Genomic DNA, 25,039 nt, shown 5'->3' with positions numbered 1-25,039 from the left:
CATCCCTGTCCCCTTCCCTGTCCCTACCCCTTTCCCTGGCCCCTGTCCCGTGTCCCCTGTCCCCATCCCTGTCCCCGTCCCCTGTCCCGTGTCCCCTGTCCCCAGCCCCGGCTCACGGCGGGGCCGCCCTGCCCTGCGGCACGGGGACTTCGGCCCCGCGGGGCGGCCCGGCCTGGGTCACCCCGGCCCGGCCCAGCCCCGGGGGCAGCGGGACCCCGGCCCCGCACCGGCGGCCCCCCGGCGCTGCCCCCCCACCCCCCCCAATCCCCCCTGAGCCCCCCGGTGCCGCCATTTCCCCCCGCACCCCCCACGCCGTGGCCACGCCCACGCCGTGGCCACGCCCACGCCGTGGCCACGCCCACGCCGTGGCCACGCCCACGCCGTGGCCACGCCCACGCCGTGGCCACGCCCACGCCGTGGCCACGCCCCCAGGCTCCGCCCATTCGGACCCGCCCCGGCTGATCCCGCCCCCCTCGTGGCCCCGCCCTCTGACGTCATTTCGGGGAAGCCGGCCGCCCCGCAGGAACCCGCGTTCGGCCGGCCGGGAGGGGGGCGTGGCCGCGCCGCCGCGCTCCGCCAATCGCGGCGCGGAGCGGGGAAGGGGCGTGGCCTGGGCGCGCCTTCCTGCCCCGGGAGCCGCGGAGAGCGCTCAGGTGGGCGCGGGGGGGCCCGGCGGGGCGGGGGGGGGGGGGGTCCCGGTCGGGGGGTGACCCCGTGGGGGGGTGTGTCCCCTTCCGGGGGGGGGGTCCCGGTCGGGGAGTGTCACCTGCGGGGGGGTCCCGATCGGGGGGTGTATTCTGAGGGGGGGGGGTCCCGAAGCGGCGGGGGGGTCCCGAAGCGGCGGGGGGGTCCGATCGGGGGTTGTTCCCATGGGGGGTGTCCCCTGCAGGGGGGGTTCCCGATGGGAGGGTGTCCCCTGCTGGGGGGGGGTCCCGATCAGGGAGTGACCCCATGGGGGGGGTGTCCCCTGTGGGTGGGGGTCCCGATCGGGGGGTGTTCCCTGCAGGCTGTCCCCTGTGGGGGGGCTCCGGGCGTGCTCGGGGGGCTCAGGAGGGGCCCCGGGGTGGGGGTCACTGGTGGGCGCCCCATTTTAGGGAGCAGGTCCCCACGGGGCTGCTGCTGGGGGGGGCTGCGAGGAGCCGCCTGGGGAAGGGGCCTGGGGGGTTCTGCTGGGGGGGGGAAGTGTCCCAGGGGGAGGGGGAGTGCGGGGGGTGCGGGCGATGAGTTCACCAATTCAGCCCCCGCCTGGCCCTGCTGCCGTCGGGGGGTCCGTGGGGCTGCCCTGACACCCTCCCACCCACCCCCCCCCCCCGACACCCCGGCGCCCCCCGCTCCCTGACGCCCCCTCCCCGCAGCATGGCGCAGTGGCAGGAGGTGCAGAACCTGGCCAACACCCACCTGGAGCAGGTGCACCAGCTGTACGCCGCCGCCGCGCTGCCCATGGCGGTGCGGCAGTGCCTGGCCGCCTGGATCGAGGACCAGGACTGGTACGGGGGGGGGGGCACGGAGGGAGGGGGAATTGGGGCTGGGGGCGCGCGGCCGGGCCGGGCGGGCGCTGAGCTGCGGTGCCCGCAGGCTGCAGGCGACGGAGCCGCTCTCGTCCCACGCCCGGATGCTTTTCCACTCCTTGCTGGCGCTGCTGGACGAGCGCCTGGGCAGCCTGGGGCTGGGCGACGAGGACTTCATGCTGAAGCACAACCTGCGCAAGGCGCGCCGGGACCTCCAGGTGGGCGGCGGGGCTTGGGGGGGTGGGGGGGGGGGCGGGCGGGGTTGGGGCTCCGTGCCCGCTGACCCCCCCGCCCCGTTCCCCGCAGGCTGCTTTTGAGGAGTACCCGGAGAGCTTCGCCAACCTGGTGGCCAACCTGCTGCAGGAGGAGCGGCGGATCCTGCGCCTGGGGCAGGCGGGGGGGCAGGTAGGCTGGGTCCCCCCCCCCCGGGCGGCAGGGCCCCCCCCGGGCAGCAGGGCCGAGCCAAATGGTGCCCAACGCCCCCCCGGTACCTCCGCAGGGGGAGGCCGCCCCGGCGCCCAGCACACCCCCGAAGAGTGACCGGGAGCAGGAGATCCAGCGGCGCCTGGCTGAGTTCCACACAGCCCTGCAGGTAACGCCCCCCCCCGGCCCCCCCAGCCCTGCGGGGGCTGCCCGGACCCTCACACCCCCTGTCCCCAGGAGGCCGAGCGCGCCTTCCGGCACCTGGAGGACCTGCAGGATGCCTTTGACTTCTGCTACAAGGTGCACTACCTGCCAGGTAGGGCCCGATCCTGCCCGTCCTGGGAGGGGGGGGACGTTGCCAGCGCTGCCCTGCGCCCCCCCCCCCAACCCTCCCACCCCACTGCCTGCAGGCCAGGACCAGACTAAGGACCCCGAGTACACCCGGCAGGTCCAATCCCTCCAGGCCAAGCTGCAGAACCTGGACCGGCAGCGGCGGGTGAGAGGGGGCTGGGGCTGGACCCGGGGCCTGGGGTGGGGGGGGGGGTGCGCAGCCGCTCCGTGCCCCCGCTCAGGGCACGTGTCCCCCTGCAGGAGGTGGTGGCGCAGATGCAGCAGCTCCTGGGGCGCAGCGAGACCCTGCGGGACTTCCTGCAGCAGGAGCTGAAGGCCTGGCAGGAGCGGCAGCAGCGCAGCTGCCTGGGGGCCCCCGTGGACACCCGCCTGCACCAGCTGGAGGCCTGGTAGTGACGGGCCGGGGGGGGGGGGGGGCTGAGCGGGGGGCAGCCGGACCCCGCTGACTCCCGGGGGGCACCCGCAGGTTCACGGCGCTGGGCGACGGGCTCTTCCAGCTGCTGCAGCTGCTGCGGGCGCTGGGGGAGCTGCAGCAGAAGGTGACCTACGAGCGGGACCCGCTGCAGGCAGAGACGCCCCTCCTGGAGACGCGGCTGCGGGAGCAGCTCACCTGCCTGCTGCAGAGGTGGGGGCAGCGGGGTTGGGGGCCGGGACCGGGGCCGGGGGCTGCTCTGACCGCCTCCTTCCCGTGCCCCCAGCGCCTTCGTGGTGGAGCAGCAGCCCAGCATGCCCAACACGCCCAAGCGGCCGCTGGTGCTGCGCACGGCCAGCAAGTTCTGCACCCGCGCCCGCCTGCTGGTCCGCCTGCACGACCGCAACCACCGCATGGAGGCCGCGATCCACATCGACAGGTCGGCACCCGCCGGGCTGAGGTCTCCCATGCGGCCCGGGGCAGTCCCCGGTCCCCCTGCCCCACCGGGTGGGCCCGGGTCCCAACCCCGCTGACTCTGCGTTGTCTCTTGCAGGGACCCTCCGAAGACACGAGGGTGAGAGCCGAGCGCCAGCTGTGGTGGGCAGGGCTGGTGCCCACCCAGGGGTCCCAGCTTCCCCAGGGGTCCCGGCAGCGCCCCCCCCCCCATGGCCTCTCTCCACCCCCCAGGTTTCGCAAGTTCAACATCCTGACTTCAAGCAGCAAAACCCTCCTGGCCGGGGACAGCCCCCGGGAGGGGCTGATCTGCGACTTCCAGTACCTTGTACGGGCCCCGGCACCTGGGTCCCCATGGGGCTGGGCAGCGGGAGAGGACCCCGGCCCGAGCCCCTGCCCCAGGCCCCGTGCTGACCCTCTCTTGCCCCACAGACGCTGAAGGAGCAGAAGATCAGCGGGTCGGGCAAGGGCAGCAAAGGCCCCAATGAGGTGGGTACGGGGTTACGGGGCAGCGGGGGCACGGGGTGGCCGGCGGCTCACGGTGCCCCGTCCGCGCAGGGTCCCCTGGCCGTGACGGAGGAGCTGCATCTCATCACCTTCACGCTGGCGTACGCGTACTGCGGGCTGGAGATGCAGCTGGAGGTGAGGGCAGGGGTCTAGGGGGGCTGGGGGGCCAGGAACCACCCGGCCTGACCTCCTGCTCCCCCCACAGACCTCCACCCTGCCCTTCGTCATCATCTCCAACAGCAACCACCAGCTCTCCAGCGCCTGGGCCTCCATCCTTTGGTTCAACATGCTCAGCCCCAACCCCAAGGCAAGCGGGACCCGTGCGGCCCCACGCTGTCTCCCCACTGCCTCCAGCCCCGTGTCTCCCTCCAAGCCCCATCTCCCTGTACCCCGGTGTCCCGGTGTCCTGTCTCTGCTCCAGGCCCACTCTCTGTCCCCGTGTCCTGTCCTGGGCTCCTGTTCCCAGGCCCTGTCTGACCTGGCCCTGGTTCTGGTCCCGGTCCCACCCCATGCCCTATTCCTGTATCTGTCCCCTGCCCCTGCCCCATCCTCAGCCTGGTCCCTGCCCCGTGTCCCTCATCCCCCATCCCTGCAGGACCAGCAGTTCTTTGCCACGCCGCCCCCAGCGCCCTGGCCCCGGCTGGCCGAGGTGCTGAGCTGGCAGTTCGAGAGCGTGGCCGAGCGGGGCCTGAGCCGGGAGCATCTCCACATGCTGGCCGAGAAGCTCCTCGGTAAGGTCGGGCGTCAGCCCCCCCAGCCCTGCTGAGCACCCGGGCTGGAGCTGTGCCCCCCGCCTCATCCCACTCTCACCTCCCCAAGGCTCGAAGCCGTCTCCGGAGAGCGTCCTGTCCTGGTCCAAGTTCTCCAAGGTGAGCAGCGCCTGGTCCTGTGCACCCCCCGGTCCTGCACCCCCCGGTCCTGCACCCCCTGGTCCTGCACCCCCCGGTCCTGCACCCCCCGGTCCTGCACCCCCTGGTCCTGCGCGCCCCCCGGTCCTGCGTGCCCCCCCTCATGCACCCGCTCCCACAGGACGGCGCCGCCGGCTTCTCCTTCTGGGCCTGGCTGGACGGGATCCTGGGCCTGCTCCAGGAGCACCTCAAGAAGCTCTGGAAGGACGGGTAGGGCTGGGGCTGGGGGGCCGGGGGGGCTGGGGGCCGCAGTGGCTGACGGCGCCTCCCCCAGCCTCATCCTGGGCTTCGTGAGCCGCAAGCAAGAGAAGAAGCTGCTGAAGGGGAAGCGGACGGGGACGTTCCTGATTCGCTTCAGCGAGAGCGTCCTGGGGGGGGTCACCTTCACCTGGGTGGAGCATCCCGAGAGCGGTGAGCGTGCCCCCCCCCCCTCCAGCGCAAGCCCCTCACCCCGGCCTCAGGCCTCCCCTCCGCTGACCCCCGGCGCCCCGTCCCGCAGGGCGCCCTGCCTTCCGGGCCGTGGTTCCCTACACCACCGTCGAGCTGGCTTCCCTGGCGCTGCCCGACATCATCCGCGACTACCAGCTGCTGGCCGAGGAGAACATCCCCGAGAACCCGCTCCTGTTCCTCTACCCCGACACCCCCCGCGACGAAGCCTTCAGTCCCTACTACAGCCAGCGGCAGGAGGGTGCGGCACGGCGCGGCGCGGCTCGGCGCGGTGCAGACGGAGCGCCCGCCGCCCCCTCCAAACTCTCCTCTCTGCCCCCAGGGAGCCTGACGGAGAAGAAGGAATACCTGAACCAGCGCCTCATCCGCGTGTCCTCCAGGTGAGGCAGGGGGACGGCGAAGTCCCCGGAGGGGGAAACCCCTCTCATCGCTGGACCCCAACCCTGACCTTGACCCGGACCTGCCCTCTCTCCCTGCAGGCAGGCCAACGAGTCATGGCAGACAGAAGAGGAGTTGGTAGTTGCCACAGAAAACCTGGAGACGCTGCAGCTGCAGCCCAGCGGGTTGGGATCACTGCAGCCCACCAGCCCGGGGACGGGGACGGTGGTGGCCGGGAGCCCAGGGACACTGCAGCCCGTGAGCCCAGGGACACTGCAGGTGGTGGCCAGGAGCCCAGGGACCCAGCACCCCAGGGGACCAGGAACGCTGCAGCCCGTGAGCCCAGGGGTGCTGCAGGTGGTGGCCGGGAGCCCGGGGGCGCAACACCAGGGACCAGGGATGCTGCACCCAGGGTCCCGGGGCCCAGAGACACCACCGCTGGTGCAAGTGAGCCCAGGGGGCTTGGAGATGCTGCAGGCAGGGACCGGGGCACGGGAGCCGCAGCTGGTGCTGCAGCTCATCCCTGAGGGCCAGGGGACGCTGCAGGTGGGGCCAGGGAGCTTGGGGACGCTGCAGGTGCTGCCCGGGGGTACAGGGATGCTGCAGCAAGGGGGTGCTGGGGACCGAGGGACGCAGCAAGTGGCAGCCGGGGCCTTGGAGCCACAGATGCTGTTGCAGCTCATCCCCGAGGGCCAGGGGATGCTACAGGTGGGAGCAGGGGACCTGGGGACGCTGCAGGTGCTGCCCGGGGCGGTGGGGACGCTGCAGTCAGCGCCCAGAACCACGGGGATGCTGCAACAAGTGGGAGCTGGGGACCAGGGGCTGCTGCAGCCGGGCCCTGGCGCTGCAGAGCCACTGCCAGTCGCAGATGATCAGGGGCTGCTGCCAGCGGGGCTGGGGGACCTGGGGCCGATGCTTCAGGGCCAGGACATGCAGGAGCTGCTGCAGTTCCTGGAGCAAGACCTGGAGCTGGGCACGGGGACACTGGAGACGCTGGAGGCAGCGGAGCTGATGCCCAACATGGACAGCGGGCTGGGGCAGATGGACGGCAGGTTGGCGGGTGAGTGCCTGGGGCTGGGGGAGCTGGGGGCCATGGGGGTCCCGCAGCATTGACCCCCCTGCGTCCCGCAGGCAGTGCTGCGCTCCTGGACCCCCGCGACCCCTTCCTGCCACAGCCCGAGGACACAGCCCTGCCTGCCACCAGCTCCCTCTTCGCCGTGGACGCCGACTTTCCCCCGCTCCACATCGATGCCAGTGATTTCCAGTGACTTGCCCCCCCCAGCTCCCCCTGTAAATAAACCCTTTTCCCCCCCAGCTGCCCCTGGTGCTTCGTGGGGCAGCCCTGGGTTCAGCCCCGCAGCAGACAGCAGCTCCTCATCGTTCAGCCCTTTATTAGAAACCCATAAATACCCCAGATAAATAGGGAGCACGGCTCATAAATAGCCCCTCAGGGAGGAGGGGGAATAAATAATGGGGAGCCCACGGCGGGCGGCGTCAGTGGGGCCTGGCGCTGTAGGTGAAGACGCGTCTCATGACGGCGGTGAAGGACTGGAGCTGCTCGAGCGCTTGGTGCCGCAGCTGCGGCAGCAGCGACTCGGCCCAGGTTGGGGTGGTGGGGCCCAGGGGAGCCTGGCAGGGGCGGCCGGGTGCCTGCTGGGGGGAGAAGGGGGTCAGCGGGCCCAGGGCCTGGGGTTGCCGCTGTCCCAGGCGCAGGGCAGGGGCAGCGCTGCATCGCTCACCTGCACGACCCCCAGCAGCCGGTCCAGCGTGGCCTCCAGCTGCGGCAGGCGGTGGGCGCTGAAGATCTCGGAGCCCAGCAGGTCCCGGTAGTGCTGCAGCCCCTGCAGGATCCGTCGCAGGCAGCGCTGCGGGAGAAGGAGGTGGGGGTGAGGCCAGAGGTCCGGGACCCCTGGGGAACATCCTGGGCACCCCTGGGCACCCTGAGACCTCCCACCACATCTCCTGGGAACCCTCAAGACCCCCAGCAACCCCGAGACTCCCCCCCCAGGCACATTCCTTCCCCTCAAGATCCCCAGGCACGTTGGTGACCCCTGGGCACATCTCTGGCGCCCCTGGCATCCCCAGGCACATCCCCAGCACCCCTGGGTCCCCTGGGCACATCCCCTGGCCACCTCGGGGACCCCCAGCATCCCTGAGTCCCCCAGGCATCTCCCCACTACCGCTAGGACCCCCAGACACCTCCCCACCATCCCTGGGACCCCCAGGCACCTCCCCACCACCCCTAGCACCCCCCAAGCACCTCTGCAACACCCCAGGACCCCCAGGCACCTCTGCAACACCCGTAGGACCCCCAGGCACCTCCCCACCACCCCTAGCACCTCCCAAGCACCTCCCCACCACCCCAGGACCCCCAGGCACCTCTGCAACACCTCTAGGACCCCCAGGCGCCTCCCCACCACCCCAGGACCTCCCAGCACCTCTGCAACACCCCAGGACCCCCAGGCACCTCCCCACCACCCCAGGACCTCCCAGCACCTCTGCAACACCCCAGGACCCCCAGGCACCTCCCCACCACCCCAGGACCTCCCAGCACCTCTGCAACACCCCAGGACCCCCAGGCACCTCCGCATCACCCCGAGGACCCCCGGACACCTCCCCACTACCCCTAGGACCCCCAGGCACCCTGAGGCACATCCTCAGAGCATCCCCGTGCCCCATTGGGGATGAGCCATTGGCCCGGCCACCCCCAGGGACGCCCCGTGAGCCCCCTCAGGGTCCCCCGCCGCCCTCCCAGCCCCCCCCCCCCGCCCCGAGCCCCCTGCCCCCCCCATCCCGGTACCGTGTTGTTCGTGTCCAGCGCCGAGGGGTCGCAGGCGTCGCTGCAGCGGATGCGGGTGGCACAATCCCCCTCGGGGTCCTCCACAGCGATCTGCACCCGGTTCTGGCAGAGGGGCGTCAGCAGGGGCTCCGTGCCCCCCGACCCCTCCCGGAGCAGCCTGCCCCCCCCCCCCGCCACTTCCCCGGGTGTCCTCCAGGCCCCCCGTTCCTCGAGCATCCCCCGGCACCCCCCCCGGTTCCTCCGGTCCCCCCGCCCCGGCGGAGCCCCGCCGCTCACCAGCTCCGAGTGCGGCTCCTTCAGCGTCCCCAGCAGCCGCGACAGCTCCCGGGAGAGGTTCTTGCAGGCGGCCCAGTCGGTGCCCGGGACCGGGACCGGGACCGGGACCGGGGCCGGGGCCGCGGCGACCGGCGGCGCCGGCAGCAGCAGCAGCAGCAGCAGCGCCGGGAGGCAGAGGCAGAGGCGGCGGAGCGGGGCCATGGCGAGACGGTGCCGCCACCGGAGCCGCCACCGGGCTCTTATGGGGCGGCGGCGGCAGGTGGGGAATCCCCGGGGCAGGTGGCACCCGCCCCCCGTTACTGCGAAATCGCCGCCTCCCCCGAAAGCAGAACCGATACCGGGCCGGGGTCCCCGAGCTGCGCCCCGCCGCGCCCGGCCCCGGCCCCGCGCTGGGACGGGACGGGCAGGAAAACCCGGGGCAGTTCCTGGTGGCTCCGCGCCCGGCGGCACCGGGCACCCCGGGGCCCCGCTCTGCTCCCGGCCCGGGCTCACCTGCGGTCCCCGCCTGGGACGGGACGGGACGGGACGGGCGGGGTGCAGCACGGAGCGGAGCCCCGGTGTCCCCACGGTGTTCACCCGGTGGCTCCCGGTGTCCTCCATTATCCCCCGGTGTCCCCACGGTGTTCACCCGGTGGCTCCCGGTGTCCTCCATTATCCCCCGGTGTCCCCACGGTGTTCACCCGGTGGCTCCCGGTGTCCTCCAGTATCCCCCGGTATCCCCACGGTGTTCACCCGGTGTCCCCCGGTGTCCCCTGATGTCCCCACGGTGTTCACCCGGTGGCTCACGGTGTCGCCCCAGTGTTCACCCGGTGGCCCTCGGTGGCCCTCCCGGTGCCCCCCGGCGTTCACCCGGTGCCCCCCAGGTCCCCCCACCCGGTTCCCCGGCACCACCGGCCCCGCCCGGTGCCCTCCGATCGCCCGGGGAATCTGCAGGGACGGCCCCGGCTCTGCTGTGCCCCGGCGGGGCCGCCCCGGCCCCCGGTGGCCCCCGGGGACCCCCGCCCTGGCCCCCCCCGCACCCCCGGTAGCCCCGGCCCCGACGGGCGGGGCCGTGCTGCCCGCGGCTCCGCAATCGCGGCGGCCCCGACGGGGCGGCTCCGGCGCTTCCCGGTCCCTGCCCGGCGGGGCTGCCCCCGGCCTTCCCCGGGAGCGGCGCCCCCGGCCCTCGCCCCCGCCGCGGACCGGCCCCGGGACTCGGCGGGTGCCCGACCCCTCCGCGGCCCCCCCCCCCCCCGGAGCCCCCAGCCCGGCCGCGGGGCTCCGGGACGGCGGGGGGACGGAGGAGGGGGGGTGGGAGGGCGGCGGCTGTGGCACGGGCTGGGGGCAGCGGGGGGATGCTGTGCTGGGCCGGGGGGGGGGGGGCGTGGGACCCCCGTGGGATGGCAGGGATCGGTGTGTGACACCGGGGGACCCCGTGGGACACTGCGGAGCCCCGTGGGACACTGCGGGACCCTGCGGGAGGCCGTCGTGCGGGCCAGGGCTGCGTGGGGGGTCCCGTGGGGGTCCGGTGGGGGTCCGCAGGGCCCCGTGGGGACCCCGAGCCCCCCGCCGAGGCCCGGCCTGGCGCGGGGGCGGGACGGGGCGGGTGAGGGCCCGGCGCCGTCGGGGCCGCGTCCGCCCGCAGCTTTCTGTCCCCTCCGCCGCGCCGTCCGGCGGGCCGCCCGCCTCGTCCCGCCTCCCGCTGGCGCTGATTGGTCACCGCCCGCCGCTCCGCGCTGCCATTGGCTCGCCTGCCGCACGGGGGCGGGGCGGCTTCCGGGCGGGAGAGCGGGGGGCGCGGTTGCCATAGCGACGGCGGGAGGGGCGGCGGCGGCCCGGCGGGGCTCCGCCGGGGGCCGTTCGGTAACGGCGGGCGGGCTCGGGAACGGCCGCTGTGTCCCCCGGGCGCGGGGGGGTGGTGGGGAGCGGCTCCCGAGGCGGAGAGCCCGGGGAGGCCGGGCCTGGGCCCGCCGCGCCGCACCGGAGCCGCCCGGCGGCGATCGGAGGCAGGCGCGGGGCCGGGAGGGCGGCGGGGGCCGCACGGGGGGGGCGGCAGCACCGGGGGGGGGGGGCAGCCGGAGCCGGGAGATGCTCGGAGCCGGGGCCCAGCTCCCCGCGGGGGCTGCCGGGGCACCGGGGCTGATGTCGGCGGGCCCGGGGCGCCGCGGCCCCGTCCCCCGGCCGTGACGGGGCTCTGAGTGTGTCCCGGGAGGGGACTTCACGGGGGCGGCTGCGTGCGTGGGCTCGGTGCCGCCCGTGGCCCCGTCTGGGAGAGGTGCACCTTGCGCTCCCCGGGGATTCCGGCCGCCTTTTCCATCGGCCGGAGTCACCGTGCCTGTGCAGCCGTTTCTAGGAACCGGGGCGCTCGGTGTTTCTGGCTGACCCACTTAGTTCCTTTTCTGCTTCGCAGGGAGCCGCCGGTTTTCACCATGAATTTTGAAGGTCTCGACCCCTCCCTCGCTGAGTATGCTCCCGCTCTCCACCCGGCGCTCGACCCCGTCCTGGACCCCCACCTGAACCCCAGCTTGCTGCAGAACGTGGAGCTGGATGCCGAGGGGGTGCCCTTAGAGGGCATCGCGGTGCCGGACTCGGTGCACATCGTGGAGGGCATGTACAGCGAGCTGCACACCGCCGTCTCCGAAGTGGGCGTCCCCGTCTCCGTCTCCCATTTTGACCTGCACGAAGAGATGCTGTGGGTTGGGAACCACGGGGTAGGTGCCTCGGGGCTGCTGCGGGGAGCGAGGCGTGGAAGGGGCCTGCCAGCAGCACGGGCGCCTCTGCGGGTGTCGCAGCCTGAGACCCGAACGCTCCAACAAGCTGGTCGCAAGCAGAGAGCGGTTTGGTGCTGGGTTGAGTCATAGCTGGAAAGGTCGGCTTGGAAACTGGGAGGCGTGCTGCGCAGATGCAGAGGGTTTGTGGCTGGAAGTGGCTGATGCGTCCTGGAACACGGGAAACACTCGGGCTGATTTGTCTACCAAATTGCCTGCAGGTGTTTCCCAAGTAGCTTCACTGCCCTGACCTCTTGGGACGGTGGAGCTTTTTGGTTCTTTACCCACGTCTGCCTACGAAGGAAAAGTCTGAACAATTTTCCGTAGTTCTGGGGACACAGAGAGGCAGGGAGTCCTTCAGGCTTCAGCCTGCCTCGGCCCGACTGGTGCAGAGGGGTGTTTGCCTGTGTTGCGTCCAGGCAAAGCTGGGGCGGGTCTCGATGAGCCTGTCCCGGGCTGCTTTTAGGGCCATGCCACCTCGTTCTTCGGCCCGACGCTGGAGCGATACTCCTCCTTCCAAGTGAACAGCAGTGACGACATCCGGCAGATCCAGAGCCTGGAGAATGGCGTCCTTTTCCTGACCAAAACCAACCTGAAGTACATGTCACGGGGGGGCCTCATCATTTTTGACTACCTGTGAGTGCTTTGCCCTGGCAGCTGGGAGCGAGGGGACAGTCCCGGCTCGCTAGAAAAGGTCCCAGCTTCTGTCCCCTCTCCCCCTCTGCAGCATGGATGACTCCGAGGACATGCACAGCCTCCTGCTCACGGACAGCAGCACTCTGCTCGTTGGCGGGCTGCAGAACCACGTGGTAGAGATAGACCTCAACACCGTCCAGGAGACGCAGAAGGTGCGGCGTGGGGCACGGCGTCCTGCGGGTGCTCTGTCCCGATGCTCAGCCCCGCTCACCCCCCTGTTCTGTGTCCCCCCTAGTACACCGTGGAGGTGCCCGGCATCACCATCATGAGGCAATCAAACCGCTTTTTTTTCTGCGGGCACACCTCGGGGAAGGTAACACCATCCCCGTCCTGCCTGGCAGCCCCGCTGACGCTCGGGTTCCCCCTGGGGTGCCCTGGATTCGGTCTCTGGTTTTTCCCAGAGCTCAGAGGGCTCCCAGGTGGCCGGCAGCTGTACGCCCAGCACCTCTCCTGCCCTCCCAGGTCTCCTTGCGGGATCTGCGCACGTTTGTGGTGGAACACGAATTTGATGCCTACTCAGGCAGCTTGTCCGATTTCGACGTCCACGGGAACCTGCTGGTGACCTGCGGCTTCTCCAGCCGAATGAACGGCCTGGCCTGCGACCGCTTCCTGAAGGTGTACGACCTGCGCATGATGCGGGCCACCACCCCGCTGCAGGTCCACATCGACCCCTTCTTCCTCCGCTTCATCCCCACCTACACCTCCCGCCTGGCCATCATCTCCCAGACAGGTGGGCGAAGCTGCGTCCCTCACCCGCTCTCTGCCCCTTCCCAGCATCAAACCCCCGCGGGACGGAGCTGGGGGGAGCGATCTGAGCCCAGGCAGACGCTCCCGTAAGCGAGAGGCGTGCTGGGGTCACGGCGTCCTGCTCCCCGATGCCACCTCGCTCCGCGCTTCCCTCTCGCGCAGGTCAGTGCCAGTTCTGCGAGCCCACCGGCCTCGCCAACCCGGCCGACATCTTCCACGTGAACACCGTGGGGCCCCTCATCATGACCTTCGACGTCTCGGCCAGCAAGCAGGCCCTGGCGTTCGGCGACTCGGAGGGCTGCGTCCACCTCTGGGCCGACTCCCCGGAGGTCACCTTCAACGCCTACTCCCGGGAGACCGACTTTGCCCTGCCCTGCATGGTGGACACGCTGCCCCACTTGGACTGGAACCAGGACCTCGTGCCGCTCTCGCTCATCCCCGTGCCGCTGACCAGCGAGACGCTGCTCTCGGACTGGCCCGCTGCCAACTCGGCCCCGGCACCCCGGTAATCTGCCGGCCTCTCCCAGTAAAAAAAACAGAGCGGGAAAGCTGGTCCCAGCGGGGGATCCTCTCCCGCCTGGGGCTGGGGGCAGCTGGGTGCCCTGCGGGGGCAGGAGGTGGGCTCTGCTCCCCGTCTCGTGGCTGGCAAAACACGAGATGAGTTCCCCCTCGCACAGCAAAACCCATGGGCAGGTCCGAAGAGAGCGGGGAGTGATGAAACCTTCACGGTCCTGGGGGGGGGGATATCCTGGTTAGGCCCTGGCCTCCTCCTGCACGTGTGGAAGCACTTTTCTTTTCTCTCTGCCCGAGCCCTGTCCTAAACACTTGTGCTCAGCGCTTCGGTGATGGAGCCCAAGTATTTTGTAGTGGCAGAAAGTGAACCCTGAGGTTCTGGGGCAATGACCGAGGGGGAGGAACCATTGGGTCCCGCCGGTGGGTCCCTGAGCGCGTCCAGCAAGGTTCCTGTGAAGTGACGCTGCCAAATGGAGCAGCCGCTGAGTGCCAGCGTGTTTTGTAGGCGAGCCCCTCCAGTAGACCCTGAGATTCTGCGTACCATGAAGAAGGTGGGGTTCATTGGCTACGCCCCGAACCCGAGGACCAAGCTCCGCAACCAGGTACCTGCTCTCAGGAGGGTGCTGAGGGTCCCAGGGCCATCTGCGCAGGACGTGGGGGGTTCTGCCCTGCGGTCGGGGCAGAGGTTTGCTGCCTCTGGGACTTGCACCCTCGTGGTGCGGTCCGGGGAGGGACGGGGCTCCTGCTCGCGCCGAATGGCCTCGGAACTTTCTGCAGGGCTCGGGACAGGGCTGTGAGAGGTGCAGTTCTCTGGCTTGGGGTGTCACAGGAGGCAGACGCGTGGTCTGGGTTCAACAGCTCTCCTTCCGCAGCGTTAGAGGGTGAACCGGTCCTCGGAAGGACCGGAGTCCCCCCGTCGGGCCAGAGGCCCGTCTCCCTCGCTAACTCGCCCTGCGGTAGGAAGGGTTTGAGCTGTCCGGTCCGGAGGTTTAGGGCACGTCCCTCGTCCTTGGGAAAACACTGCTGTGTTTTGCCCTTGCCCGCAGCGCTGCTGTAGTTTCCCACAGTGATAAGTCCCTAGTAACAAGGAAGGTGTGGAGGCCTCGTGCAGGTTAAGGGAGGGCCCCACTCCCTTCTGGTTTATTCCTTTGCTCATTCGGGGAGGCAGGAAAGCCCAGGAGTCGCTCGTGTCAGTACGCGGTGCTTCACCTCAGGATTCAGCTGCGCTTCCTTCTCTTCCCCCTCGCAGATCCCCTACCGGTTAAAAGAGGCAGACAACGAGTTCGACAGCTTCAGCCAAGTGCCCGAGTCCCCGATTGGGCGGGAAGAGGAGCCGCACCTCTACATGGTGGCCAAGAAGTACAGGAAGGTAGCCTCCCAGGGCCACGGGGAGCCTCCCAGGGCCACGGGGGAGAGGGGCCTGGCCAAGAACCTGCGTGGGCCCAAGCACCAGCGTGGGGAGACGCAGACATTTCGCAGGTGTCCTGTGCCACGGGAGGGCGTTCGTTCAGCGCCTTGCATCTCTCCTCAGGTCACAATCAAATACTCCAAGCTGGGGCTGGAAGATTTCGATTTCAAGCATTACAACAAGACGCTGTTTGCAGGCCTGGAGCCACATATCCCCAACGCCTACTGCAACTGCATGATCCAGGTGGGAGATGCCCAGCCCCGCCCAGGCTGCCGCAGCCCCGGGACCGCTCCTGACAGCCCTGTCTCTGCCAGGTGCTGTATTTCTTGGAGCCGGTCCGCTGCCTGGTCCAGAACCACCTGTGCCAGAAGGAGTTCTGCCTGGGCTGCGAGCTGGGCTTGCTCTTCCACATGCTGGACCTGTCCCGGGGAGACCCCTGCCAGGTCAGTGGCTAGCCCAGGCGTGCTGTGAAGCAGCAGGGAGAGAGCACAGAGGAGCAGGGTGGTGCTGGGTTCCCAGGAGATGGCATCAGACGGCATGGAAACTCCTGTCATTTGACCTCTGTGACATGCCGCTCTTGCCCCATCCCCAGGGAAGCAACTTTCTGCGGGCTTTCCGCACGATCCCAGAGGCTTCAGCGCTGGGGCTGATCCTGGCCGACTCGGATGAAGCCACAGGGAAGGTGAACCTGGGGCGGCTGATTCAGAGCTGGAACCGTTTTATCCTCACTCAGCTGCACCAGGAAACCCAGGAGCAGGAGGGACCGCAGGCGTATCGGGGGGCTGGCAGCAGGTAACTGCCTGGCCTGGGGGTGGGGAGGGGGTCTGGCTCTCAGTGGCTCCGTCCGTCCCTCGGGAACGAGCTTTTTTGCCACCTACACCTGCTCCGGGTGCCACAAGGGAGCACACAGATCCGTGGGCTACAGCAGGATCCGAACCCTGTCCCTCCTAGGCCCCGTGCAGTCAGGGCTGTGTGGGTCCCCAGTGGTCAGCCCCCCGTACCGCCCAGCCCTGCTCTGCAGGGATCGCCGGGATCCTGCTAACCCAGATAATTTTTTTTCTTTTTTTTCCAGCAGCTTTGGGTCCTCGGGGGACTCGGTTATCGGGCAGCTGTTCAGCTGCGAGATGGAGAACTGCAGCATGTGTCGCTGCGGCAAGGAAACCGTCCGCGTGTCCTCCACGCTGCTCTTCACCCTCTCCTACCCTGAGAGCACCGGTAACGGGCAGGGCAGGGCAGGGCAGGGCAGGGCTTGGCAGCTGGCGCGCTGCTGCCTTTCCCCTGGGGCAGGGCAGCCGAGCAGGGCTCGTTATCTGCGTGGGTGAGATGTGATTTTTCCAGGTGAGGGACACCTGCAGTGATGACCTCCTGCAGTTGTCTGGCCTGTGGGAGGCCCGGCAGCCGAGGCCGAGCTTTTGGCTACAGAAAGGCAGATTTGGGGGTTGACCTTCTCCCTGGTGGTTATGAGGAAAACCCCAGAGGTTTGGCTGAGCTATATTGGTAAAGATTTGTGTGTTGGAAGGTGACGTTATTCTCCTTTCTCCCTTCAGAAAAGCCAGTCAAAGATTACGAGTTTGCCCAAATTTTAAAGCGAAGCATCTGCTTGGAGCAGAACACGCAGGCCTGGTGTGAGAACTGTGAGAAGTACCAGCCCACGGTGAGCCTGGGAGCGGAGCGCGAGCGCGTGGCGTTCCGTGAGCTGCGAGGGGGTGTGGGAGAGGGGTGTGAGTGCCCCATGCCACGGGCGGAGCTGGGGGCAGTTTCTCCATTAGTCAGTGGGGAACCTCCTGAGCGGATGCAGGAGATTCCGTTCCTAGCCTGGCCCGCAAGCCGGCGTGGTGCGGGGTATTCCCTGGGCTGCTGGGGCTGTGCGGCGCTGGAACATGGCTTGTGGGTCATGCAGATCCCAGCTGAAACCCCCGGGGCAGGGGGAAACCCCCAGGAGCCAAGCGCACCTGTTGTGACGCAGCCTCTGGGGATGCGGGAGCCTGCTCCCTGCCTCGGTTTCCCTTACTTGACCGCCAGGAGCCCTGCCGGGCAGCGGGGAGGCGGTGCTGTAGGCAAAAGCGAGGAGGAGGGAAGAGGATTAGGCTGTCCCAAATCCTGCTGTGAGCCTCTCCGGGGCTCTCAGTGCTGCCCTGCTTCCATCTCCCGCTCTCTCTGCAGGTTCAGACCCGGAATATCCGCTGCCTGCCAGACGTCCTGGTCATTAACTGTGAGGTGAACAGCTCCAAGGAAGCAGATTTCTGGAAGACGCAGGCTGAGGTGGGGGAGACACTTTGGGGCAGAAGCAGGCTTGTTCTCCCTGCCGCACAGGGTTCGCTGTGTGTCCAGTTCTGCGGAGGTGTTTCCCCTGTGATCTCGCTGTCTCTAACAGTCTCTTGCTCTCCACCCAAGCAGCACCGTACTTTATCTGCAGAGGACATGCTGGTGTTTGGTCATGCTTGCAGCGCGAGCTGTGCTTTTGGAGCTGGAAAAGACAAGATCTCCTGCCGTGGCAGAGCTGACAGGACTCCAGTAGAATCACACTTTCATTCCCCCAGCCCCCTAGGACCTAGGAGCAACGAGGCGGTGCCTGCTTCCCGGAGCACGGGCCCAGCAGAGCTGGTGGACAGCTGGGTTTCCCTTGCTGTCTTTTTCCCTGTCGCTGACTTTACAGCCCCTGTCTTTTCCCTGCTGCTGGTCTGGCTGTCACCCACGTGTTCCCGAGCCCAGCCTGTCATTCCATGCTGACACTTCCCTGTGTTTCGTTGCCAGTATGCGTTTCAGAGAGCCGTGATGAGGAGAGGAGGCTTTGAGATCACCAAAGGCAAAGAAATCTCTCTTGGAGAGTGGTAGGTGGCTGTTGTGGGGCGGCAGCTCTAGCTGAGCATTGCTCCTCCCGGCCTTGGAGAGCTCAAGGCCGTTTCTCATTTCATAATGAGAATTTGATAAATTTCCTAATGAGAATTTGATAATCTACCCATGTGTAGTTCTTGTGGGCCCTAAACTGGAACAGTCTCACTGCTGCTCTGAGACCTATCCTGCACGGGTGCTCTGCGCAGCACGGCGTTCAGATACCCTCGTGAGCCCTCGGCCCTTGTTCCCCATCCCTTTTTGGACTGACAAAAGCCCCAGCACCATGCGTTGGCCCTTTTTTGGCTGACGTAGTTGTCCGCCTTTCCCAAGGCCCTGCTCTAGGCAGCTGGGAGCTGTGGCGCAGCTCTGGCTCTCCCTCTCTGTCCCTTGGAAGGTTTAGGAACAGGCTGGCTGATGGGCGGCTTGGGTGGCGCGGATCCTGCCCCAGAGATTCTGGCCCACACGGCATCTCGTGACTCCCTCCTGCTCTGCCTTCCGCGATTCTCCTTGCAGGAAGGAACTGGGAAACCCCGACACGGGGCATTCATATCCTTCTGTGGAGGAACTGAAGAACATTTGGATCCCCCACGCCATCAAGATGAGCCTGACCAAGAACAAGGAGCTAGACGTCTGCAACTGGAGTGAAAGCGATGAGGTAAAGGCTGACAAGATCCTGCTGGGGCTGCGTGGTCGTGCGCACGTGGGGCTGCGGGAGCAGAACTGCTTCAGAACCGTTTTCTGCCGGGCGTGTGTGGGCGAGAGATAAAGGGGCGAGAGCTAAAGGGGCTGACTTGGAGACACCCCGGGTGAGCTGTCGGTGGCTCACACGTGGCCAGCCTGGAAAATTCTGCACGTCTGAGCGCGGGGGTTTGGGCTGGAGGTCTGGGAGCTGCCTGGAGGGCAGATCGGGCATTTCCCTCGGGGCTGGTTCCTCCTGCAGCTCAGCCCGTCCGATGACCCCGAGTCAGTGTACGTCTACGACCTCATGGCCACCGTTGTCCACATCCTGGACTCCCGCACAGGGGGCAGCCTGGTGGGGCACATCAAGGTGGGAGAGACCTACCACCAGCGGAAGGAGGTGAGGAGCCCTGCGGGACCGGTGCCCTCCGGCCCGCAGCTGCTGTGGGAGCAGCCCTGCTCCGTGGGCACCCTGCCTTGCCCAGGAGTTCTTGCCCAGAGCTCGCTTAGGGGGCGGGTAGTTTAACTGACCCGTTCCTAGGTCTCTTAGAAAAGCGTTGAGTGCAATTTATTGAGTGTGTCAGGCAGCCTTCAACAGGCAAGCGCTTCTCAGGCACCTTATGGGGATGAGAGGGCTGAAGAAGTGCTCTTCCCACCCTTGCTTGGGCGAGTTCCTCCTCAGCCACAGGCACGTTGCCAGCCTGCCCTTGTGGTTCCAGGTAAAAGGGCTGTGACCTCATCCGCCAGAGGAAAGGGGGCTGGTCGGGGCAGTTCTTTAATTTGGTGGAGATGCTCAAACCAGGAGTTCCCAGAGTATGTCAAGACTTCATCCCTCGCTGTTATCTGTTGCATCTCCACGGAGTGCCCGTCCAAGCCCGAGAGCTTCGAGTACGGGCTCGTCACCACCCAGGCCAGCAGGGGTTTCCCCGCAGTGTCTCAGGAAGGGCGGGAGTTCCCACATGGTGGTGTCACACCCCTCTTTCCCCAGTAAAGAGGTAGAGGAGTCATTGCCTTCGCCTGCAGGGGGGGTCCCTGATGCAGCGTCTGTGCCTCTCTTGCCAGGGAGTCACACACCAGCAGTGGTATCTCTTCAACGACTTCCTCATCGAGCCCGTGGATAAGGTGAGTGCCTGGGGTGCAGCGGGGTCTGCCCCGGCCTCGCGTCGAGCTGCGGTGCCGGGGGGGGTTTCCTGCTGGATGTGGGAGCAGGATGCTGCACTGGCCCCCCCCTCCCCACAGTGCGAGGCGGTGCAGTTCGACATGAGCTGGAAGGTGCCGGCGATCCTGTACTACGCCCGGAGGAACCTCAATGCCAAGTACAACCTCGTCAGTGAGTGTCTGGGTGGAAGCGGCCGTGTGGCCAGTGACACGGGCTCCCAGCTGATCGCCCTGCCCCTTTTCCTGCAGTCAAGAACCCCATCGAAGCCAGCGTGCTGCTGGCGGAGGCCTCGCTGGCTCGCAAGCAGCGCAAGTGTCACGCCACGTTCATCCCCCTGATGTTGAGCGAGATGCCGCAGGCGGGTGACCTGGTGGGGCTGGATGCCGAGTTCGTCACGCTGAACGAGGTCGGTTCCCTCCCCGCGGCACGGAACGGGGCTGGGGGGGCGGCTCCTTGGGGTGCGCCTGGTCCCACGGGCACTGCAGGAGCTGCCGGTCTCTGAGCTCTCCTCCCGGCCGCCGCAGGAGGAGGCTGAGCTGCGCAGCGATGGGACCAAGTCCACCATCAAGCCCAGCCAGATGTCGGTGGCCAGGATCACGTGCGTGCGTGGCCAGGGCCCCAACGAGGGGGTCCCCTTCATTGATGACTATATCTCCACGCAAGAGCAGGTAGGGGGCCGCTGCCTGGCTTTGCACAGCTCCCTGCAGGGCTATCGCAGCCTGGCTGCTTTGCCACTCAGTGGAGGGGCAGGCGGAATAATGTCAGCATCCTCCCTGGGATGCTGTCAGGGGAAACGGGGAGGGGGCGAAGCCCTCAGCCCCCCCAGCACGGGCCCTTTCTCTGCAGGTGGTGGATTACCTGACCCAGTACTCGGGGATCAAGCCCGGAGACCTGGACGCCAAGATCTCCTCTAAGCACCTCACCACCCTCAAGTCCACCTACCTGAAGCTGCGCTTCCTCATCGACGTGGGCGTCAAGTTCGTGGGCCACGGGCTGCAGAAAGATTTCCGTGTCATCAACCTCATGGTGACAGCGCTGAGCCCCCCCCTCCCGAACGTGGCCCCAGGGGCTCGGGGAGGCCCAGGGGGCCCACAGTAGCCCTGGGGCTCGCCCCCCGGCGGTGAAGCTGTTAGCAGCCCCCTCTGTGCCCTGCAGGTGCCCAGGGACCAGGTGATTGACACCGTCTACCTGTTCCACATCCCGAGGAAGAGGATGATTTCCCTGCGCTTCCTCGCCTGGTACTTTCTGGGTTAGTGGCGGCATCCTCAGCTTGAGGAGGGGGGTGGTGGTGGTGGTGGGGGGGGGAGCTCTGTTCCCCCTGACGCCGGGGGTGGGGGCTCTTTTTTCCCCCCAGACCTGAAGATCCAGGGCGAGACCCACGACAGCATCGAGGACGCGCGCACGGCCCTGCAGCTCTACCGCAAGTACCTGGAGCTGAGCCAGGGCGGCAGCGAGCCCGACGACTTCCGCAAGGTGCTCAAGGCCCTGTACGAGAAGGGCCGCAAGCTGGACTGGAAGGTGCCCGAGCCCGACAGCCAGAGCAGCCCCAAGCGTAAGGCGCCCCAGGAGCCCCCGTCGCCCCCCGGCCCCCGCCCCGCGCCCCCTCACCCCGCTTTGTCTCTGGCAGACGGCGCCGTGTACCCGCCGCCCGTGCTGCCGCTGTGACGGGGACGCCCCCAGCGCCGCCGCCGCCGCCGCCTCGGGACTCGAACCAGCACCGGGGCTGCCCCGGGGGGGGCCCGGCGGTCCCGGGAGGGGGGGCAGCGCCAGCCCCGGGCAGTGGCCCCGCTCCGCTCGCCCGCTGGCCTGGACGCCCCCATAAAGCAGCCTCGGCCCCTGCCGCGCCGCCTCCTCCTTGCTGCGGGACCGGGACCGGGACCGGGAGGGGGCGGGGCCTCCAACGTGAAGGGGGCGGGGCCAACGGGAGAGGGGCGGGGCCAGCACAGGGAGAGGGCGGGGCCGGCAAAGGGAGGGGGCGTGGTCAGCGGGGGTGGGCGTGGTCAGCAGCAGGAGGGGGCGGGCTAAATAAGGGAGGGGGCGTGGTCAAGGTTCAATGGGGCGTGGCCTGGCAAAGGGGGGGCTGTGGTTGGAAGTGGAGGGGGCGTGGCCAACAGCGCAAAAAGGGGCGTGGCCACCACCGAGGGGGCGTGTCCTCGCCAAAGCCCCGCCCCCCGGGGCCGATCGCCACGCGGGCCGGGCCCTGGCACCGCCGGGGCCCTCGCAGCTGGCCACGGGCTGCCCCGGGCGCTGCCTGCGCGCCGAGCGGCCCCGCCGCGGCCCGAAGAACCGGCCCCGCCGCCCCGCCCGGCCCCGCCGCCCCCTCGGGCCCCGCCCGGCCCCGCCGCTCCGCTCCCCGAGCATCCTCCCCCCGCAGCGGGCCGGGCCGAGGGGGCGCGTCGGGACCGGCACCGCCGCGGGCAGCCCTGGAGGGGGGGGGGGGCAGCGCCGAACGGGCTCGGCCGGGCCCCGGCGGTGAGGGGCGGCGGGGGGGGGACCGGGGGCAGCGGGGCCGCGAGGATGAGCGGCCGGGGCCCTGCCGCGCTCTGCCTGGCCGCGGCCTTGGCTGCGCTGCTGCCGGCGGCGTGTGCCCGGCGGGGCCAGGACCTGCACTGCGGAGGTGCGGCGGGACGGGACCGGACCGGACGGGGGGGGGGGGGGGGGATGGGAGAGACGGGACGGGACGGGAGGGGCAGGACAGGACCGGAGGAGAGGGAACGGGAAGGACCGGGAGGGAACGGGACGGGAGGGGGAGAAATGGGATAGGGGGAACGGGACAGGAGGGATGGGACGGGACGGGACGGGACGGGAGGAACGGGAGAGACTGGAACGGGAGGGGAGGAAACGGAACAGGAGAAAACAGGACGGGAGGAGAGGGGGTGGGATGGGAGGGAACGGGACGGGAGAGATGGGACAGGAGGAAACAGGATGGGATGGGAGAGATGGGACGGGAGGGAACGGGACGGGACGGGAGAGATGGGACGGGAGGGAATGGGATGGGAGATCCGGGACAGGAGCGAGTGGGGACAGCTCAGCAGCGGCTGGGACCCGCTCAGCGCCCAGCGTGGCTGCTGCTTCCCCTCCGTGGCCCCGACCAAGGGCAGCCGGGTGTCCCCAGGGGGCCGCTGGCTCCTGCCCCCTGCACGGCTGCCGTCCTGCACGGGCCGCACGGGTCCCTCCCCGCCACCGGTCTGACGGGGCCGGGGCTCAGCCGATGCTGCCGGTGCTGGGCCGTTGACGTCCGCGTCCCCGCAGCGTGCCGGGCGCTGGTGGATGAGCTGGAGTGGGAGATTGCTCAGGTCGACCCCAGGAAAACCATCCAGATGGGCTCGTTCCGGATCAACCCTGATGGCAGCCAGTCGGTTGTGGAGGTGGGAAGCATCCTGGTGGGCGGCTGCCTTGCTGCCGGGGGGCTCAGGGGCCGCAGGGGGAGCGGGGCTGGCCGGGGCAGCAGCCACACAGCGGGGGAGACGAGGGAAGGGCTGGGCCCGTGCTGAGGGCTCTGCGTGGCTTTGAGCCGCGTCTCGCAGGACATCCAAGCCTTCCCCGGAGCTCCCTGGCTCCCAGGGGAGGCGCTGGCCCAGCGCTCTGGCTCTGCTGTCGTGCTGAAAGGCCTGACCCCGCTGATCTCATGCTCGTCCCGCAGGTGCCCTACGCCCGCTCGGAGGCACATCTGACCGAGCTGCTGGAGCGGGTGTGCGAGAAGATGAAGGAATATGGGGAGAAGGTGGATCCGTCTACACACCGGAAAAGTTACGTCCGCATCATCTCCCATGATGGGACCAAGATGGACCTCTCTGGGGTCAAAATTGATGGCGATGTGGCTTCGAGTCTGAAGTTTGCGGTGCGTGTGGGAACTGGGTCCTCGGGGTGGCTGTCGCAGCTCGGTGGACGTCTTAGGCCTTGGGTCCCCGTGCTTGGCAGCTGCGGCCCTTGTAGGGATGGAGCTGGTCCCACCAGCCGCCCCCGGCTGCTTCCTTTGGCTCCTCCTGGGGCTGGGGGAGAGGAGGCTGCCGCCGGGTGGGCTGGGTGGGTGCTGTCAGTGTCGTCTGACCCCCACGGTTACCATTGCAGTGCGAGAGCATCGCCGAGGAGTACGAGGACGAGCTCATCGAGTTCCTCTCCCACGAGGCTGACAACGTCAAGGACCGGCTCTGCAGCAAGCGGACGGGTGAGCTGGGCTGGGCTGTCCTGGGGCTGGGGCTCTCCGGCCGTCTGAGCGCACCTCGGGGTGCTCAGAGCCCTCTCCAAGCTCCCCTCTCCCCGGGGAGGTTTCAGGACCGTCCCTCTCCAAGCTCCATGCCTGGGGCCTTCTGCTCCAGCCAGGCTTCTCCTGGCGCCTTCGAGCAAAGCTCTGGAGGCCGAGGATTTCCCCCATGGCCCTGACGCCCCACGCAGCCGCAGCTGCCCCGTGAGCTCTGGGAGCACGCGGAGGAGCTGTGGGCGCGCAGATTCTCCCTGAAATCCTGCCGTCTCCCAGCCCTGCGGAGCAGCGTGCCTGTCCGGCCCCATGCCGCCGGCCCCACGCCTCGGGGAGCTGCCTGCAGCTTTTTTTGGGAGCCGTGCCTGGGCTAGTGCACTGCCTGGGGCAGCGCCAGGGCAGCTTCACCACCAGCTCCATTGGCTGCCCCGGCTCTGGGCTCCCCCCGCAGCCAATGGCCGGGCGCCCGTCCCGCGGCGTCTCCCTTCCCGCAGTGCTATTTCTGGTCTGCAAACACCGGGGTCAGGGCACGCTGCGACCTTTGTGCTTCCTTTATTAATGAACGTGGCGCGGTACCTGCACCGTGGCACCAGGGCGGGGCCCTGCTGCGCCCCACACACGTGTCGGTGGCAGCACTCGGTCCTGCGGGGCCGTGCGGCGCTGCCGGTGGCTCCCGGGGTGGCCAGGTCCCAGGGGAAACGCCGGCGCAGCGCCTCCGTTTCTCATTAACCACAGAACCGAGGGGGAAGCGCAGGTGTCCCTGGCACGGGTCACGGCCCAGGCGTTCGGCGCATGGCTCGCCCGAGCTAACGGCAGCAACCGGCACCGGCGGGGGCTGCGCACGGGGCTCCGCCATGTCCTGAGCACGCTGGCCTTTGTCCCCGCAGACCTGTGCGACCACGCGCTGCACATCCCGCATGACGAGCTGTGACGTGGACGGCCCCGGGCTGCGCCGACCCTCCCCGCCGGTGCCGGGCTCCCTCCGGACGCCCCCGACCTCTTGGTTCGCCTCGTCCCCGCTGCCCTGGGGGCCGGGCAGCCCTGCCCCGGGTGCAGCCGTCGCCTCTCCCGGTCTGGTGCTCTCTCATCCTATTTATTCGCCGTCCGTCCGCTGCGGCACGGTGGGACGGGACACATCCTCGTTCGTCTGGGAACGTTTCGGCAGCTGAAGCGTGGCTCCGGGCAGGCCGCAAGCAGAGGCTCCTCCGCTGCTGCTGGGGGACGCGGGGCACCGCGGGGGCTCCTGGGAGTCTCGGGCATACGGGGCCGGATCCCGGGAGCCCCCCTCCCGGTCGCAGGGCAATAAACGGGGCCATGCGGCAGCCGAGCCACGGGGCCCACCACGGGCAGGTCTCGCTCCCTGTGTGCCTTCGGGGGGTGGGCGCGCGGCCCCAGGGTGGGGAAGGGGCGTCCCCGGGGTGCCCCCATTCACCGAGGGTGGCACCGGGGGGGGCCTGCAGTGTCCCCGCGGTGCCTCCCGTGACTCGGGCCCCTCTTCCTCATGGCTACCGTCTGCTTGGCCTTGGTGCCCAGCAGCCCCTGGCCCCGTGTCACCCGGCCCGGGGTGGCCGCAGGGCCCCGGCACCCTTGGGTGC

General features: G+C 69.1%; 4 protein-coding genes and 1 long non-coding RNA gene across 10 annotated transcripts; 3 read left to right on the top strand and 2 right to left on the bottom strand.

Annotated features, from left to right (window-relative positions):
• Positions 1-500: 500 nt before the first annotated feature.
• STAT2 (signal transducer and activator of transcription 2) lies at positions 501-6,699 on the top strand. 3 transcript variants are annotated; one of them, XR_014575818.1, is made up of 23 exons: positions 501-653; positions 1,356-1,487; positions 1,576-1,726; positions 1,815-1,913; positions 2,008-2,100; positions 2,169-2,247; positions 2,342-2,427; positions 2,523-2,671; positions 2,749-2,907; positions 2,981-3,154; positions 3,382-3,475; positions 3,580-3,636; positions 3,706-3,789; positions 3,860-3,961; positions 4,250-4,385; positions 4,474-4,523; positions 4,684-4,772; positions 4,837-4,973; positions 5,062-5,250; positions 5,332-5,389; positions 5,489-5,645; positions 5,702-6,447; positions 6,519-6,699. XR_014575818.1 is itself a non-coding variant. In XM_083814459.1 (23 exons), exons 2-23 carry the CDS (start codon positions 1,357-1,359, stop codon positions 6,653-6,655), a joined length of 3,213 nt encoding a protein of 1,070 aa, XP_083670585.1. In that variant the 5' UTR covers positions 501-653; position 1,356; the 3' UTR covers positions 6,656-6,699. The 3 variants fall into 3 exon arrangements, 2 of the variants coding, with proteins under 2 accessions (XP_083670585.1, XP_083670586.1); XM_083814459.1 differs by adding an exon at positions 3,248-3,268 and having other exon boundaries at positions 2,981-3,133; positions 5,489-6,447; XM_083814460.1 differs by having other exon boundaries at positions 5,489-6,447.
• Positions 6,700-6,733: 34 nt separating this feature from the next.
• On the bottom strand, positions 6,734-9,388 carry IL23A (interleukin 23 subunit alpha). Of its 2 annotated transcripts, none has more exons than XM_083814493.1 (4): positions 8,464-9,388; positions 8,188-8,289; positions 7,127-7,252; positions 6,734-7,037 (listed from the first exon to the last, which is right to left on the bottom strand). In XM_083814493.1, exons 1-4 carry the CDS (start codon positions 9,061-9,063, stop codon positions 6,882-6,884), a joined length of 984 nt encoding a protein of 327 aa, XP_083670619.1. In that variant the 5' UTR covers positions 9,064-9,388; the 3' UTR covers positions 6,734-6,881. The 2 variants fall into 2 exon arrangements, with proteins under 2 accessions (XP_083670619.1, XP_083670618.1); XM_083814492.1 differs by having other exon boundaries at positions 6,734-7,040; positions 8,464-9,359.
• An 800-nt stretch (positions 9,389-10,188) lies between these two features.
• On the top strand, positions 10,189-21,086 carry PAN2 (poly(A) specific ribonuclease subunit PAN2). 3 transcript variants are annotated; one of them, XM_083814457.1, is made up of 26 exons: positions 10,189-10,305; positions 10,853-11,153; positions 11,677-11,846; positions 11,938-12,058; positions 12,142-12,219; positions 12,369-12,636; positions 12,816-13,158; positions 13,672-13,768; positions 14,416-14,535; positions 14,698-14,817; positions 14,889-15,017; positions 15,167-15,366; positions 15,650-15,789; positions 16,122-16,228; positions 16,738-16,836; positions 17,329-17,405; positions 17,923-18,064; positions 18,350-18,487; positions 19,150-19,209; positions 19,327-19,417; positions 19,495-19,652; positions 19,771-19,914; positions 20,093-20,272; positions 20,402-20,495; positions 20,601-20,798; positions 20,874-21,086. In XM_083814457.1, the coding sequence occupies exons 2-26, from the start codon at positions 10,872-10,874 to the stop codon at positions 20,909-20,911; spliced, it is 3,594 nt and encodes a 1,197-aa protein (XP_083670583.1). In that variant the 5' UTR covers positions 10,189-10,305; positions 10,853-10,871; the 3' UTR covers positions 20,912-21,086. The 3 variants fall into 3 exon arrangements, with proteins under 3 accessions (XP_083670583.1, XP_083670581.1, XP_083670582.1); XM_083814455.1 differs by having other exon boundaries at positions 15,647-15,789; XM_083814456.1 differs by lacking the exon at positions 10,189-10,305 and adding an exon at positions 10,321-10,448 and having other exon boundaries at positions 15,647-15,789.
• LOC310888115 lies at positions 13,775-20,998 on the bottom strand. Its single transcript, XR_014575824.1, has 3 exons — positions 20,855-20,998; positions 20,189-20,239; positions 13,775-14,420 (listed from the first exon to the last, which is right to left on the bottom strand). It is a non-coding gene; the product is annotated as an uncharacterized lncRNA (long non-coding RNA).
• A 616-nt stretch (positions 21,087-21,702) lies between the features above and the next one.
• CNPY2 (canopy FGF signaling regulator 2) lies at positions 21,703-24,793 on the top strand. Its single transcript, XM_083814508.1, has 5 exons — positions 21,703-21,863; positions 22,499-22,614; positions 22,890-23,087; positions 23,318-23,414; positions 24,332-24,793. The coding sequence occupies exons 1-5, from the start codon at positions 21,764-21,766 to the stop codon at positions 24,373-24,375; spliced, it is 555 nt and encodes a 184-aa protein (XP_083670634.1). The 5' UTR covers positions 21,703-21,763; the 3' UTR covers positions 24,376-24,793.
• The last annotated feature ends 246 nt before the right edge of the window (positions 24,794-25,039 follow it).

Source organism: Anser anser (genome assembly GCF_964211835.1).
Source record: "Anser anser genome assembly, chromosome: 30".
Classification (NCBI taxonomy): Eukaryota; Metazoa; Chordata; class Aves; order Anseriformes; family Anatidae; genus Anser; species Anser anser.
The sequence above is the reverse complement of the archived record's forward strand: the minus strand, read 5'-3'. Positions and strand labels throughout refer to the sequence as shown.